Source organism: Protopterus annectens, chromosome 2.part0 (genome assembly GCF_019279795.1).
Source record: "Protopterus annectens isolate FY-2018-M chromosome 2.part0, PAN1.0, whole genome shotgun sequence".
Lineage (NCBI taxonomy): Eukaryota > Metazoa > Chordata > Ceratodontiformes > Protopteridae > Protopterus > Protopterus annectens.
In genome coordinates this window covers 1,071,189,611-1,071,207,385 of record NC_056728.1, presented here as the reverse complement: position 1 = coordinate 1,071,207,385, position 17,775 = coordinate 1,071,189,611, and the positions used below count along the sequence as shown (strand labels likewise).

Below are 17,775 nucleotides of genomic sequence, written 5' to 3'. Positions count from 1 at the left end.
AACCTGCTCCTTGTGCAAGGAAAAATGATCTAAAAATGAAGTGGAATATGAACTTTCCTTGGGGATTGTGCAGTCTCTTTAATTAGTTTAAATAGTTAACAGTGGCAAGGAGGATTACCCCCTCTGCAAAAAACACTGTTTGATATGTTGCATGTTCCAAGAAGTAGTCGTGGAACATGCACAAAAGTATGTCAACCTTGTGAGACTGTGTTACTTTGTCAACATTAATCATGTTGTCATAGTATCTGATTGATCTTGCCTACTAGATCCATATATGTATTCTTTTTTTGCATAGTCGGAAGAAACAAAGTAATAACCACCAGAATTGTACGATGTGTCCCTAGATACAAGTCTAACATCACCCGAAAGAGTGCAGTTAATCTTTGTTGTGTAGCTGAGATGTGTTCATTTTTAATATAGGGTGTAGTATGGTTCCATACTTTATAAGTCCATCCTCACTAAAGAAACCCAGTTGAATTGCCTGCTTGTTTGTGCAAATTGCGTTTTCATATTTTCAAATTTTCCCTTGATGAAACTACTGATACGACTAATACTTGTTATAATTTTTCTAGTATTTTGGTGCTTGGTTTCCCTTGTATGCACTGTTTTCACAGAAAGCTGTCATATTGAAGATAGTTGTTAAGAGTACATAGGACTTGTTCATAGGTAGGTACTAGGCTGTTGGCCCTAGGGCCTATATAATCCTAGCCAAAAATGTACCCTGACTTACGCCACCCAATTTCCCCCAATGACCCTTTCAGCAGTTTGTTCATGTCTGCATAAGTACTTCACTAACACCAAATCATACATTTTCCCGAGTATTCCTTTCAGTATTTTTTCCATGTATGCCCAAGCTTACCTGATTACTCATCCTGTCATACATTCCGAACCCAAACTGTGAGCAGTAAAGCCAAAGGATTGTAACATTAGACTGAAGACCTCAGCTAAGAATTCAGTATTATGTAGATAATGTTGGTGAGCTGAAAATGTTTATGGAACATTTATTTTGTTTCATAAAATAATTTACATTTACTTGTTGCTGTCAAGTAAACTGTCTTTTTGCTTTAAAATATTCTAGAACACAAGTTGCAGTGTTTTGTGTGTGGGGCCACTTCAAGATATCAAAGACAATTTTATCTCCACTCTCAAGGAATACAATTGAAATATGTAAAAACATCTTCAATTAGATGAGGCCACCCTCAAATGTAATAAAACCTTTAAAAGTATACTGAGTGAACATGCTCCTATCAGGAGAAACAGAGAGAAACTTAATCCAGCAACATGGTTATCTAAAAAAGTAGGCAACTAATGAACTTAGACACAAGGCCTGAAAAGCATGGCACACCAAAAAATCCCAAGAAAAACTTCTAACCTGCAGACATACAAGAAATAAAACCAAACACAGAATATGACTTGAGAAAAATCTCTGCCACTTTAACTTACAGCAGGCACATCAAAATAATCCTTAAACATTCTGGTAATCTGTCCAAAATGTACTAAATTCAAGCCAAAGTCAACAACCTACCCCCTCCCCAGAAGGCACTTCATCAATAGTTGCTAATGCCGTTAACAAATACTTCCTTCAAGCTGTAGCTTCACTTATCTAAGACAACCCCACTATCAAACAACAAACTTCCATCCACAACACTTAATGGAAGCCCACTTCTACAAACCTATCCCTTCCTCCACCACAAAAAATATCTTCTAAAACCAAAAACTACAAGCTCTATTCCAGACAACATTTCTCTTGAATATCTCAAAATTGCAGCTGACATTCTGTCATATCTAGTACCTATACAAATAAGTAAAGCCATTCTAGATTCACAAGTCCAAGCCATTTAGAGGAAGGCATACAACTTCCTGTTCATAAAGCAGAACTCTTTGCAGACTGATTCAGATTCAGACCAGATGCCGTTCTGTCACTATTGTCTAAATTTTATTAGAAATGTGTATCCATTTCCAGTTACTGTATGACCTGACAATAAGCAATTTTGTCTCCCACACAACATGTTTTTTTTTACCCAACCTTAGTGCCACTTTTCCCCTACTTCCTTTTCCATCCATCCTCAGCCCCTTTTCCTATTTTGCACATGGGGTTGGGGTGTCACTTCAGCAGTGACAATCATTTCGAGCCAAGGTTTACACCACCGGATAGCTAGCTCTGCTGCACTAATTCATTTGTACCATTCACTCTCACCTACGGCCAATTTAGAGTGTCCAGTCCATCTACTGCATGTCTTTGGAATGTGGGAGGAAACCCATGTGATCGCAGGGAGGACAAGCAGACTCGCACAGAAGGAACCCCAGCTGAGAATCGAACCAGGGAACCTCTTGCTGTGAGGTGACAACACTAACCACTGCCACCCTGCTGAACCTCCGTGGCCACCTCTCATTTTGCTGATACCATTACAAAAATAAAAATACCAGAAACGTAGTATCATCCTTATTTCTAGATCTGATGAAAACATTCGACACAGACTAATACCAAAAACTATTATTTAAACTGTCTGCCTTGGTTCTCTCCCCGTGTCCCTCTAACTAACAGATTCCAAGCAGTCAGATGGTGGTATAAAAACTCATCATTTCTACCCATTATTGTAGGAGTGGCACAAGGTTCCATACTTGGACCCCTCCTGTTTAACATATTTATAAATGATCTACATGCTGCTGCCAAGCATGCCACTCAAATGTAGGTAACTCCACACTCATTTGCACAGCCTGTAACCTCCATAAACTTCAAGAAATTTCTCTAGAATCCCTTATATCCATAGAATCCTGGCTAGATAACTCACAACTCCTGCTTCATCATCATCATTAGCCCCCAGTTTTCCCATTTTTGTCTACATGGGGTCAGGCTATCTTGTTAACTGTTGCCAGCTCTCGATATCAGTGTCTCATTCCTGTCTTCTTCAACACTCATGCTTGACTGTCGCACATCTTCTTTCGCACACTCCATACATCTCTTTGCTGGACATCCTTGCTTTCTCTTACCTTCCTGTCTGTACCAAATCTTCTTCACCAGATTGTTTTCTGCTCTTCTGCACGTGTCCAAACCACCGTAATCTGTTCTCTTTGAACTTTTCTGCAACTGGAGCTGCTTTGGCTTCTGCTCTTATGTCCTCATCTCTTTGTCTGTCCCACCGTGTGCATCCTACCACCCTTCTCAGGCACTTAATTTCCATCACCTCCAGTTTCTTTATCTGCTCTGCCTTTACTGCCCAGGTTTCTGTACCATATATTAGTACTGGTCGCACCACTGTTTTGTACACCTTACTTTTCAGCTTTTCAGCTTCTTTGTCGGTCTTCTGTCGTAGACTACACCTGAAACTCCTATGCCAGTTGGCTACAGCTCCTGAGATTCTAGCTTTGACCTCTTCATTCAGACTTCCCTTCTCCTCACCCACCCCTCCCTGATACTTGAAGCTGTTTACCTGTTCCACTATCTTCCCTTGTATCTCTGTTCTCAGCTTCTTCTCATTTCCCCAATTTGCTGCCATTACCACCAGCTTATCTGTGCTTGGTTTCATCCCTTGTGCCTTCAGTTTTGCAATCCATTGTCCTATCCTTTGCTGAAGTTCTATCTCAGTCTGCCTGCAATGCCACATCATCTGCATACAGCAACTTTGTTGATCTGTCCCTTCTGACCTGTTTGCTAATGCTGTCCATCACCAGTATGAACAGCAGTGGGCTCGGAGCTGAACCCTGGTGTACACCCACTACCACTGGGACCCCCTCTTTGAGGCTGAACACTGTTTGTTCTTGAGTCATTGGGTCCTTGTACATAACATGCACTAATTCTACCAATGTTTCTGGGACTTCAAACCACCGCAGTACTGCACAGATCACAACTCCTACTTTACCCCTCACAAAACGAAACTTCTATTTTTTATCCCTAAAACATTATACGAAAGCAAAACTCTTGTCATCAGTTCATTAAGTAATACCCTGATTGAACAGGTCCCTAATATCAAACTCGTAGTAGTCAGCATTGAAGACAACTTGAAATGTGACCTACATTTCCAAACTGTTAAAAAAAAGATTGAGAGAGAGAGAAACCATAGCTAAAGCCTTCTTCCTAACTACCCTACTGTATGGCTTTCCATTCTTTACTAACCTACAAATGTCCACGCAAACCAAGCTGGAACAGTGCTGCAATAAAGTAGCTCACATTACTACATATTGCCCTTTTAGAACTCATAAGTGTTCTTCCCTTGAACTAAATTGGACTGAACTCACACATTACTTCCACTATAGTCAGCTACTACTTTCTCATACTCAAGTATATTACCCTGATAGGTATCTGGCACTAAAAGGCTTGCTTCAACATTACCACCCTGTCAATGTTCGTGGCTGTAAAGACAAATTCTGCATCTCCATCACTAAAGTCCAAAATGCATTGTCAGCCTGCTTGTACTCCAAAACTCTGTAGCTACCCTCTGGAATGCCCTCCCACTTGCTCTCAGGCTTCTTGAAGATCATCAGGCATTCAAAACACATCTGAAACAACATCTTTGAACATCCTGACTCTAGCTGTACATCTCCAGAATGAAGTACATCTCTGTCTTCTTCCTCCTCCTCTTCTACTATACCTGTGTTCTCCTCTACTTTACCAATTATCACTGTCTTCACCTATCCCACTTTTTATCTGTACCTCTCAACTCTTACCACTCATTTAATTTATATCTCATAATTAAAGTAACTCAGTACTCTGTTGTGACATGTATCATGCAACATATTTAATTAACTACATCTGTACAGAGTGTAATTAGTAAAAAAAAAAAAAACCTTACTACTATATGTGCAGTTACTGTCTTATTTATTTTGACATTGTAACATTTATTTTAATTGTATTCTGCCTGACATTGTTGGTATTATATAACTTAAAAGATTTTGATTGTACTCCATGTTCTGGAGTTTATCTCCCCAGGCCCCCCTGAAAAGAGGCCTTTGTGCCCAGCCGGACTTCCCTGGTCAACAAATGTAAAATAAATTAATTAATCTCCACATCTGTGGTCATTCTGTAGCATCAACTGCAATCTAGACTGGCTTAATTGATCCATTTATTTGCTGCAGGCTTCCATAAGGTTTAGTTGGTCACAAAGCATCTTTGTCCTTCTAACATCATTCCCCCCCCTTATTAATTCAGGTGGATAATGTATTTTTAAACCAGCTGAAATCATGTAAGTAAAGATTCAAGTGGAATAAAACACTGTTGTTATCCCAAAACAAGCCAGTATAGAGTCGCAGTCATAAAACTTCAAGATTAAATTAGTTATCTATTTTATTATTTGTCTGACTTTGTCCAGGAAAGTTCTACTGTGCAAAGCTCCTTTTCAGCAGAGTCCCAGAGAGAAAAGCTTTTGCATCTTTCGTCCAAGTTTTATAGCTGGGAAAGTAGTTTTGGGTGATGTCCTGAAGCTTTGGTTAAGGATGGGGCCACACAGAGAAGGGCTGAGTTGTCAGCATATTGAAATATGCTAACGAGGTTCATTATGTATTTTTTCAGTTTCTCTTCTTTAGCTGCTTAATCCATTTCTAGCTTTTGTCAGGGAAATCTGCCAAAAGTTCTGCCATTCATTCTTTTGAAGGCTTACTTATTGTAGAGTATTTTTCTTTTCTGTTTTTCTCTGCTTTGATGCAGGCATCCATATACTTTCAGTATTGCAGACTTAAGTATTATATTTGTTAATGATTCATTAAAACTGGTAAATTTGAAATAAACAGAGTTGGGTTTGGGAGCTGAATGTAGAGATCACTGTTAGTTCAGCTCCATACTGGAAATCACCAGCCTAACTGTCACAATCTTATTAAGTTATACAAGTCTCTTTGGAACTTTTCTCAAGGTCTTCCTTGTATTCATTCATTTCTGCTTTATTTTAATGCTCCGAACTGCTTCAGGTTTTGGACAGGTGATTGAGTTACACAGTGTTTGTCAGTCAGAATATCAGCATGGTGAATTTTGACCCATTCTACTCCCATAAGTCATTTAGATGTGGCTCTTGACCAGCTTATATAGTTTAGATCTGATGCTATCCATGTCATTATTGACACGGACGGGCCTTAGATCTGACCTCGGATCTGTGCCGGCAAAGTGAGCAACAACTCCTGAGCTCAAGCTCCTCCCCTCCCAGGACTTCTGTTACCCATAATCCTCAGATCTCATTTGCCGCGATTAGTGAACAGAAGTGTTCCCTGCAGCTTGAGCTTTGTTCTGTCTAGTAAGTATAGTTAGTTTCCTATATTTTTCTTGAGTTTAGCAGTAGGTTTCCTCTCCTCCTTTATTTGTTCACTACCCATTAGGGAATTTCCTTTCTGTACTTTATTTCCTTCTTTTTTCGTGTGTGTGTGTGTGTTGTGTGTGTGTCGTGTGTGTGTGTCGTGTGTGTGTGTCGTGTGTGTGTGTCGTGTGTGTGTGTCGTGTGTGCGTGTGTGTGTTGGAGGGTTTGTATTTTTGTTTGGGTCATGGCTGCGGTCAGAAGTTAGCTCCTGCCGGCATGCATCAAATGTGCATCTACTGTCTTGGAGAGCCCCACTTAGACCGAATGTAATATCTGCGCAGGGTTCAGTCCTAGGGCTGTCCTAGCTAAAGGGGGTCCCTTGGTCTCTGGCTGCCTCTCCAAAGCCCCTTCCGATCCTCACAGGAGGCCCTCTTCGTCTCTGGAGTCTCCTGCTAAACAGACGAGGCTCTCTGATCCCTGTGTCCCGGATTAGAGTCCAGCTTGGGGGGGGGGGGATAGGCTCCGGGAGCCTCTGCTCCCCTGTCCAGATCTGAATCCTCGGAGACTTGGAGGTCCTCGTATCTGATTAAAATTCCCCTTGGCTCCAATGACCTCATCAGGTCCGTCCACGGGGCCCTTAGTATGCTCAGATCCAACTGGGTCTTTGGATCCGATGGCTCCTTCGGAGCTGGTTATTATCATAGATCCCCTGGAAACTTGCAGAGTCTTGAATCCGAGAAAATCTAGTAGGTCCTCTTTAGGAACCGCAGACATTCTACTCTTTCAGGCCACTCTTCAGTTTCCTCCCAGTCTACTAGGAGTTTGCTCCTATCTGATATGGACCAGATAATGAGCTTTCTCAAAGCCCAAATAGAACTAGGCTTGGTTCTGTCCCCCTAGCCACTTGCCGAGGGGCTCTTCTCCCACATGAGAACTCCTCTCCTTCCATCTGATTCCTGTGAGCTCTGCTCCCGTGTGTCAGAGCTTGCAATAAGCTTGCAATAAGTGGAGGCCATCAGTGTTTGGTAGTGCTCCCACACCGCCTGTGTCCCTGGCTGGCTCATCCCCTTGCCCTCCGGGCTGGCATTGCCTGAGACCCGAAAGATCCTTGGGAGCCACCAGGGGGGGGAGAGGTTCCAGTCCAGAGTTTTCAGATCATTCCCTTCCCTTGGGAGCTTCTGCCTTGGATAACTCGGACCAGTATCGTCCTGGGCTGTTGGTACTGTACAGAGGTCTCCCCTCCCGCCCCAGTCGGTCGTTACCAGTCTATCTGCCTTCTGAGCAATAGAGAATACCGTCTCCGGTTGGTTGCCAGCCTCTTTTTCGACTCTGGACCCACCTCTGTCTGTCTTGTCTTGGGTGGTGAATCTTTATCATGGGTCTGGGGTCAGACCCCCCCCAGGAATCGCCTTCAGAAGGACATTACTCCCATAGGGGTACCCTCCTCCTCAGAGTCCTCCCCAGAGCCCCCATGGTGGAGGAGCCTCGTTGGAAGAGAGCATGCAAGAGGAGGCACTTAAACTCCCCTCAAGAGTCCCTCATGGAGTACATGGATTTCTAGCAAGGGGACAGGTCCCCCAGACTACCATCCGAGGAAATGTCCTTTGGAGACCTACTTGAGATCCTGAAGGAGCAGGGTGGTTGGTCTTCCCCCACCCCGTCCTCAGAAGAATCCTTGTTCCTGAAGGAGTTCATGGTGGGCCTATCTTCTTCCTGGGTGTCTCCCCTTGCGGATGAGCTAGTCCATCTCATTGCCAGCAGGGCCTGAAAGGAGCCGGATACAGTCGAACCGGTCCCCAAGAGGGCAGATAAGTTTTGCAGTCCTCCTAAAGATAAACCTTTCTAGAATAAGGGTGTCCCTGTAGATGCTATTGTGGTTACAGTCCATCCCCCTAATAGAGAGTTGCAGGCGATTGACCGTTTTAGGAAGTGCGTGTATGCCTCGGCTACTTTTGGATGGAGGACTACAAATTATATGGCACATTTCACACAGCTCTAAAGGGATTTGGTATCGGAACTTTCCTCTTCCCTTTCAGATTTGTTGCCTCCGGGAAGCCTTAAGTTGGTTTCTCTGAAGCTATCCACTCTCACTTCCCTTGGTAATGCCTCTATGAGTTTGATCTAGAATGTGGTCGAGGCCACCTCATGAGCAATGGGTTCAGGCATTGCCATTAGGTGTCATGCCTGGCTTCACCTTTGTGGATTTGCGGACAACTTCAAAGTGTCCTTTACCAGTGCCCTGTTTGATGGAGCTACTCTCTTTGGTCCTATGGTCAAGGAAACACTGACCCACAGTGAGCAGGAGGGAAAGACCTTGTCCGCAGTAGGGATCAAGTTTTCTACTCCCCAGTGTTCCTTTTAGAAGACTCAGAGGGGGGTAGTAAAAAAGCTATGGTTCTGCAGGATGCAGTCTTCTTTCCAAGGTGCTTCTCAGGAATCCTCTTCTTTGAGCTGGGGAAGGGATTTGAGGGCAGATGCCGGCCCAAAGGCAGAAGAGGTCTGCAGAATCAGGGCTTCTGAGAACCCTTCTTGGGGAAGCCCCCAAAGCGCTCCTGAAGCACTGCCCTACTGTCCGACCCTGGAGGCAGTCGGGGGTCATATCTTCTTGCACCACCTGGTTTGGACTGCTATTACCTCAGACCAGTGGGTGCTAAAGATTGTGTCCAGGGGATACTTTATACCAATCAGTCACTCCCCTCTAATCCAAAAGTCACTCCCAGACGTCCCACTCCGCCAGAGGGAGTTAGCTCTCACAAAGGTGCAAGATCTCCTTCAAAAAAGGGCCATCCAGAAGATCCCAACAGGACAACAAGGATCCGGTACTTACTCTTACTGCTTTTTGTGCGTAAAAAAAGGGGGACCTGTGTCCCATTCTGGACGTCAGCAAGTTGAATTTATCAGTGAAGAAGTCAAAGTTCTGGACAGTCACTGTTCAGTCTGTCCTTCCGCTTCTGCGCAAGGAAGACTGGATGTGCCCAATAGATCTCAAGGATGCATACTATCATATAAAAATAGACAGGCACTCCAGGAGATTCCTGCGCACCCAGCTGGGGGCCAATCATCATCAGTTCAGAGCCCTTTCCTTTTGTCTCACTGCCGCCCCCAGGTGCTCACCAAATGTGTGGCAGGGGTAGCATTCCATCTCCGGCTGCAGGGTTTTTAGGTCTTCCCGTACCTGGACGATTGGCTTCTCATGTCTCCCACAAAGCTTCTCCTCTCTCTAGTCACAGATTTCACTCTTAAGTCTATTTCTGTAATGTGAACTTGACATTACTGTCAACCTTCTCAAGTTGCACCTTTCTCCATGTCAGAGGCTGGAATTCATAGGAGTTCTTATGCACATAGTGTTGGAGACTGGAGTCATTTCCTGGATAGATAGACACAATCTGGGAGCAAGTTCTCCTCATCCTGGATCAGGACAGTGTCCCTGCCCATCTAATTCTTCAAGCCCTTGGGTCGATGGCGGCTATTCATTTGGTTCCCCTCACCAGGTATCACATGCAGATGCTTCAATTGGACCCTGGCTGTACAGTGGTCAGCTCATCTTCCCCCTATGTCCATGCCAATCTGAATATCTCGAGTCTGCTAGAGTCAAGTAGATTGGTGACTCTAGTCCAAGGATCTACTGCTAGGGAGACCTTTTTGTTTCCCGCACCCCCAAGCCACAGTGACCACGGACACCTCCCTATTGGGGTGGGGGCATTTTCAGGGAAGGACGATTCGAGGCATGTGGTCATCCTCACAGACAAAGTTACATATCAGCTTCCTAGAGATGAGAACGGTCCTACTATCATTGCAAGCTTTCCAGGACATTCTCCCTCTCGGGACTGTAGTAATTTAGACAAACAACATGGCGGTAGTCTGGTACATCAAGCAGGGGGAGATATGGTTATACCTGCTGTGCAGAGAGGTAATGAGTGTGGGAATGGGCGATGTCCTCCAGGCACTTTCTTCTTGCAATGCATATCCCCGGCAATTCCAGCGTGCTGGCAGACAAGCTCAGCAGGTCTATCCTGAGCCCCCACGAGTGGTCCCTGAAACAGTCAGTGGCAAGTCGGATTTTCAGCTGATGGGTTCTTCTGTGCTGCGATCTATTTGCATCCTCATCCAATCACAAATGCAGCAAATATTTTGCACTGATCCCCAGGGACACTTTGAGTCATGATTGGCAGGCGGGACTCCTCCATGCCTATCCCTCAATGCCCCTCACTCCCAAAGTTTTACAGAAAGCCCGTCGCCTGAAGGATTACCTCATCCTCATTGCCCCCTTCTGGCCTCTGCAGATGTGGTTCTCCCTCCTCTGGTCTCATCTGGAATGTCCATCTTGGATATTTGATCCAGTCCAGGATCTCATCTCCCATCCATGGGGACTTCCTCCTCCAGACCTGATATCCCTGAGGCTGACAGCTTGGTACCTCCAGTTCCAGTGATTGTCAGGTTAAGTTGCCTTCTTCATTGAAGGGCATTATTCTGGCATCTCAGAAACCTTCTACTAAAAAGGTTTATTCCAGCAAATGGAAGAGGTTCTCTCTCTTTGGGCTTATCAGTCGGACATTGATCTCTTTTCTGCTCCGATTCTGGACATTCTGTTGTTCCTTTCCTCTCTGTTCCAATAAGGACTGAACTTCTTGACAGTTAGGCTTCAACTGGTGGCTACTTCTAACTTTCACCCAAGTGATAGTCCCATGTCTTCTTCTAGGCTCTGCAAGGCCTTTCTTAAGGAGTGGTTTTCTCAGGCTTCCTTTCAAAGATCTGTCCCATCCTTGGGATTTTGATTTGATGCTACAGTCACTGACACAGCCTCCTTTTGAGCCTACCGTGAAGTGTGATCTTAAGTTGTTGTCTTGGAAGACTGCCTTTTTGGTGGCTGTTACTTCTGCCAAGAGGATTTTTGAATTGCATGTTTTTTGCATTGTCTGTCTTCATGATTTTTCATAAGGATAGGGTCTGTCTCAGAACCAATCCTTCATTCATTCCTAAAGTAGTTTTGGAAACTAACCTAAATCGATCTATTCAGCTTCCGTCTCATTTCTCTATTTTTTGAACAGGGGAGAGCATCAAGTACATTGCCTGGATGTACATAAGCAGTTACATTTCTATTTGAAGAGGACTGAGAATTTTCAAAAGTCAGATCATTTTTTTGTAGCCTTCTCTCAGGCAATTTCCAGAGTGTCAATTTCATGTTGGATAGCTTCTTGTATAGCTCACATTTGCGAAAACAATCAGAGGGATCTTCCCAAGCCTATTAAAGCTCATTCTACTAGGTGGATGGCTACCTCTTCAGCATTCTGGACCAGGACTACTTTGGATGACATTTGTGCTGCTGCCACTTGGTCAAACCCCCATACCTTTGTAACACATTACAAGTTGGATTTGGTATCTAGAGGTAGAGCCTCCTTTGGTTCTTATGTGCTCCGGGATGTCCTACCTTGAAGACCTCCCAGGGTTTTGGGTAGCTTAGGACTCTGACCCATCCGTGATTAATAATGACATGGATAGCATTATGTACTTACCATAACTTGGAATCTATGCTATCCAGTGCCATTATTCATCATGTTCCCACCCTCCATCTCCCTCTTTTTGGTGACCAGGGGATTCTTGGAGTAATTGTGTGTTTGGTTCTGGTGTTCCTGGGTGCGGACAGTGTCACTGTCCTGATATTTATCTAGGAAACTTGATCTGAGGATTATGGGTAACAGGAGCCCTGGGTGGGGAGGAGCTTAAGCTCATGAGCTGTTGCTCACTTTGCTGGCTCTGATCCAAGACCCATCTGTGATGAATAATGACACTAGATAGCACACATTCCAAGTTATGGTAAGTACATAACTCTCTTTTTAAATGTCATTTTATTTACACAGTCCTCCACGAATTGTCTTCTTCTGAAGACAGTTTACTTTTTGCACACTGAGTATTTGGTCCATTTCATTTGAAATCTTTCTTCAGTGACATTTAGGCTTGCCTTTTTCTTTAACTGTTGAAGTAATGCCTTTATGCCTGGCTACACTACTTTTTTAGTTGAATGACTTGGTACTATTCGAGTTACTTTTATTTCTGTAGTCTTTGCTCAGATTTCTGACATTGTTTATAATTTTACATTGTTAATATTACTCTCACCATGAATTTATGAAGTAAGAAGGATCATATCAGTTGTTCACACATAGGATTATGATTGGATTTTTGATCATAACCAGCTTATTTCATGTTTGAGACAGGGATGCCAAGAAACTCACCTTGGGAGTGAAGCTCAAAAAGAGAATCTAGACATTCATGTCAATAATACGTAATACAAGGTCTTTGATAGGTGACACCAATCAAAATTTTTAATAGTGCTATCAGTTACAGAAAAAAAGTGTAGAAGTACAGTGTGTTTTAATGGCTTTGAAAGCCGGTAAAGCACTTAGCACTATCAAACTGACAGCTGCACACCTCACAGCTTCTTTGTTTAATAATTCTGGACAAATACAAAAATAGTGTGGGAATAAAACATCAAAATCAGGGACAGTTTTTGAATATTGCTCGTATTCACTTAAGGTAATAGAACAACAGTTTTTGCAACAGTATGCATCTTCTGAACAATAAGTATGAAATTCTAATGTCTGGCATTATTGACCAACTTTAATTCCCAGTGATTTACCAGAAGCTGAAAAAGCTATGAGGGATGGAACAAAAATATCAGACAAATCCAAGGACGGTTGAGAGGTATGGACAGCAGGTAGAAATGAAGCTGCATTACCTTCTGTGTCTGTTTTTTGCCAGTTGACAATGTTTGCTGTTATTCCCTGGCAAGAGACCCAATTGTAACAGTACTTAAGGGGATGCATATCACTTGTTAAATACTTTCTTAATGTTGTTGCAACCAGGTGTTGTGCTAGGGAAGCTGTTATCAAGTTTATCTTTTTCCAGATATCAGTGTGTGTAATCTCTTAGCTCCATGCACTGTAGCACCTTTACGTCATATGGATGCTTACAAGCTGTTCAAATCGTAGTTCAGTGCTTTTTGCAGTGCAGGTATACCCACTTGATCAGTTTTACCAGGCCCATTTTGTTCACTGGTATGATAGCCTTTACATTGCAGGCTCTATGTACCTTACTACATTAGCATCAGTATTCAGTTGAGAAAAATAAAATAAGGAAAACGATATTGTTGTTATTTGCCCCCTTTAAACTTTCTCATAAACTCAGGGTATCCCTTTGAGTCATCTCTTAGTTTATACCCAGTCAGCTGTTCAAGTCAGATTTGAAGATGTCATTTCAGCCAGCTTCTGTGGTGTAGAGGGATAGTCCTGGTTATGGCTCAGGTCACCCAAGCTCAATTAGCAGCTCAGGTGCTTGACAGAGCTGTCTGGGAAAATGGGCATGCCTATCCTAGGGAGATGGGTGGAGCCAGTCACATGCTGTAACAATCATTTGCAGGCAGGCGGTGGGCCTGTGACCTGGGGGCATCAAGCCATCAATTGCTGGTGGTATTGATTTGATCAAGTGCACAGGAGCACACACTTGCAAAGATGAAGGAATTATGGCCCCATTGTGAATACTGGTTACTGTCCTTCTGTCCACAGTAGGGATTAGGCCAAATAAATGTGCTCACTGCCAGGTTGCTGGTGAAGAAGCAACAACCTTTGTGGCTGTCTAAATGATGTCCTTCTGGGTAGCTCTTAAACTCTATAATCTGCTTGGGAAGGCTCAATGATCAGCAGGCGAGGAAAAAAATAAACTGCTCTTGTAGTTGTCCTTGTCTTCTGAATAATGTAATCAGTGGTGTGTCTTGTGTTTCACTGCATAATATTCGAAGGCTGTATATTAACAAACTACATCTGTTGGGACAGATTCCCAGTGTCTCATTCTTTTTTCCCCGAAACAGATTGGGTTCTTAGTTTGCATGGCTTTGACCGTGCTGTTCTGGTGGGTGTAAATTTGTTCTTTTAAGTCTAATTAGTCTTTTCATTTTTCGTCTACAAATAATTTCCAAAGTGATAACCGACTTTTGTAACACTTTTTTTTCAAGTGCATCCTTGCATGGTAATTGAGTAAGTGTTTTGTTGGCTGTACTGCAGTTATTCAGCTAGAAGCATATTTAGTCTTGGTTCCCCTTCAAAACATCTAAAACCCATGACATAGATTTTCATATCATCTAAAATGTATAATATGGAATAGTATATCATCAAACGTGCAAAGTTATAGTTTAATCTGTTAATCTTGTGGTATCATTATGAGATATTGTTTTATTTCTGTAGTTATTATTTATATAGTGGAGGAATTTATACTATGTATGCAGTGTTTATTTTGCCACTCGCTGTGTATTTTTAGGCCAAACAGGTAAGTGATATAGACATTGTGTGCATTCTTTATGGTGATCGCGATACAGTGGGGTTAGGAAATTAACTTTTTTCCAGTGTAGTGCAATCTCGGAGTTGTTATATTTAATTTACGGGGAGTGTAGGCAGCAGATCACCCCACATGGGGAGTGCAGGGGGGCTTTCCCCCCTACAGAAACGTAGTAAAAAGTGTGTTTGTTAGTTTGATGGTGTTTATATGTGGAGGGAATGTTATTTTCATGTGATTTGTAGTGTTCAAAGTTGTGATGCACATTTTAGATGTTATGGGTTTTAGATGTTATGGGTTTTAGATGTTATGGGTTTTAGATGCTATGGGTTTTAGATGCTATGGGTTTTAGATGCTATGGGTTTTAGATGCTATGGGTTTTAGATGCTATGGGTTTTAGATGTTTTGATTTTAGATGATTTGAAGGGGAACCTTAGTCTTCGCCTTCTCAACCATAGCTTACTCCTCACCTTTGATTGTCTGTCATTAATCCCTCAGAATACATCCTGGGACCATATTTGCATATCTGCTATATACACAGTATGTGTATACTGTTGCAGCATTTTTTTTTTAAGTGGGTTTGTTCTCTAATATAGATCCAGTGTCAGAGTTTCTGTTATTAGGGACATGATCCTTTTGAGTAGCCACCTGAGGTAATAAGCGTGGAGCTCTGTCCTGGAGGAAATGCTGATCTAATTCCCAATCCCAGAAAAAAATGTGTACTTACAGTAGTAATAGAGCTGGAGTAGCAATTTGCCTTCATCACCATGTCCACCCCTTCATCCCTTCTGTCTTATTCCTGTTGGGACCAAGGAGGTTTATCTGCAGATGTTCTTTGTGTTTCACTGTTGCAGAACTGACTATTGGGATCTCATGCCGTGAAAGTCCTTGGCTGGCCTGACTGCCAGAGAAAACTCTTTTCACCTCCCAGGCTGGCTGATGCCCTTACCGACATCAGTGCGCTCAAGTATAAAGGGAGCCAGCCTGGGTCATCACTTCAGTCTTTTCTTGCCGCCAGAGCCCGAAGCAGTATACAAGTCCATTAGTTGGTCCACACCAGCAGTTAGCTTGCTTATGTTGCTTCTTTTACTGTTTGTCCTTGAAGCCCACCTTAGCACAGGCTTGCAGAGAACTGAAGAAAGATCCTGATTTGCATATCTTTGTAAGTAAAAGGGGAAGGGTCTAGTGGCTTGGGAAAGTTTTAGATGCCAGGGTGCCTAAATCCTTCTGGCTCTGGTCCTGAAGGTGATGAAGATGGAACTGGCTGTCAGAATCTGTCATTTCAGTATGTCTGCAAGTGGCTTTCATTTGTTATGCTCTAGCCTCTGCTGATTGTGACCATTTAATGCTACCAAACCAGGCACTCTGCTTCCTGCTATATTTTCTTTTCTTTTTTTTTTGCCTGATATAACCCAGCTATGTGCATTGATGACCAATGGCAAAGTATTGGCTCTCGGGACTTTGAGGAGAGAGGTTTCGTCTGAGGATTGGAGACATTCTAACATTCTATATCATTGTATGATCCTTTCATAGGGACCGTTAATTTTGTATTGGAAGAGTTTAGAATGTATAATGAATTGCATCATCTCTTTTATTTCTTTCTCTTTTACTCAGTCACACACACACACACACACACACACACACACACACACACACACACAATTAATTGTAGCACATCTCATCTTCTGCTTAGACCACACCTGCATCTGTCGACCATTTAGCCCGTTTCCATATTTTTTGGCTGTGTATATCCCATAGTAATTTCTGAATCTTGAATAATGTTCTTGCTTAAACACATCATTTTGTTTTACCATTAAAAATAGACAGCTTTTAAATACAAACTGAAGATGGGCAAAATGTCTTTAGTAAAAGACATTTGAAAAGTAGATTGCAGTCTGACATTGTCATTTGAAAATATTGCTCTTAATGTCTGTGCACTTTCCTGGTATTTTGTCTATGCTGTTTGTAGATGTATAGTTCTTTAAAAATGTGATTTTCATATTATAAAACTGTTTTTATTGTTTTCTGTAGATAAATAGTGCTTTAAGGCAAAATGGATATTTTGACTGGAAGTGTTGCATTTGAGCTGCCCGATTTATTTAGGTGCTAGCTTTACCAGATCTAAGAGAAAGTTTTGGACATGTGCAAATTTTGCCCACCTGAGCTCTTCTTGAACATATTGTGAAGCATTTTTTAAAGTCTGTATTTACTTGCTTGTAACTTTTCTTTCTTTTCACAGAGCATTTTTAGGACCACGAGATATTTTCCCTTACGCAGAAAATAAAGAAAAATATGCCAAGCCCAACAAAAGAAAGGGGTTTAATGAGGGTTTATGGGAAATAGAAAACAACCCGAAAGTGAAATTTTCTGGACAGCAGGTAAATGCAAGTTATGAAATATTTTGTTTTTAATCTAGAAGATTGCTGAGGCATTTTTAGTAGCAATTTTACATTGTATGTCTTGTGTCTTGTTTACCACCCTCCTCTGTAACTAGACTGCCTGCATGTGCCTAGGTTTTCCTGTTTTGAAACGGCGTACTTACCTGGTAGAGCAGTAGCTGCCCGATTTTTACTGCTACTTCTGTGAAAGTGATCTGTCTGACATCCTTTCAGATTTTCAGTCTGCTTTCTGAATACAGTGGCATCTTGTCTCCATACTAATTCTTTTTAGTCTTTTATGATACTCATTTTGCATTTTTCCTTTCAAGGTGTATGTAAATAAGCCCAGAGGCCTCTTCGTTTGGTGTGTTGGCCCTAACTCGAGCTTTATCTTTATTACCTAGCACAACATTCACTTACTCTGTTTGTCTTCTGTACAGGCTGTAACCCTTTCTGATAGTTCATGTGTGTCTTGTTTAAATTTTATTGTGTAGATGTTCTAAACCTTGTAGTCCAGCAACCTTTGTTTACTATGTTTTAATCATACCTCACAACTGTTCCTATGTTTGTGCCTTGGAATTTTGGTCTGATCTTTCTAAAATTTGTGGTTTTGTAACAGCATTGAAGCGATACCAGTTGTAACAAAGAGTTCTTAATCTTCAGAAAATGCATGCTACAAATCCCCATTATCTGTCAGCTTTTAGAGTGAATATTGTCAGAACTTAAAAAATTTGACCGTTTGGAACTTTGTACTCATTATTTATTACTTTGTGATCTTAAAGAAAAAAAGTTGAATGTTATGAAGCAGCATGGATTGTTTTGGAGGGGCTCCAGTATCCAGATCATCTTGGTCACTT

The 17,775-nt window shown here is 42.3% G+C and overlaps 1 protein-coding gene across 5 annotated transcripts in view; it reads left to right on the top strand.

Moving 5' to 3' along the window:
• The window catches only part of PSIP1 (PC4 and SFRS1 interacting protein 1), an 801,135-nt gene that overhangs the window by 80,182 nt on the left and 703,178 nt on the right, over positions 1–17,775 (top strand). For all 5 annotated transcript variants that reach the window (XM_044061285.1, XM_044061284.1, XM_044061281.1 and 2 more), the window contains exon 3: positions 16,780–16,918. In XM_044061285.1, coding sequence (XP_043917220.1) covers positions 16,780–16,918 — 139 coding nt within the window. The remainder of the gene's footprint in view (positions 1–16,779; positions 16,919–17,775) is intronic.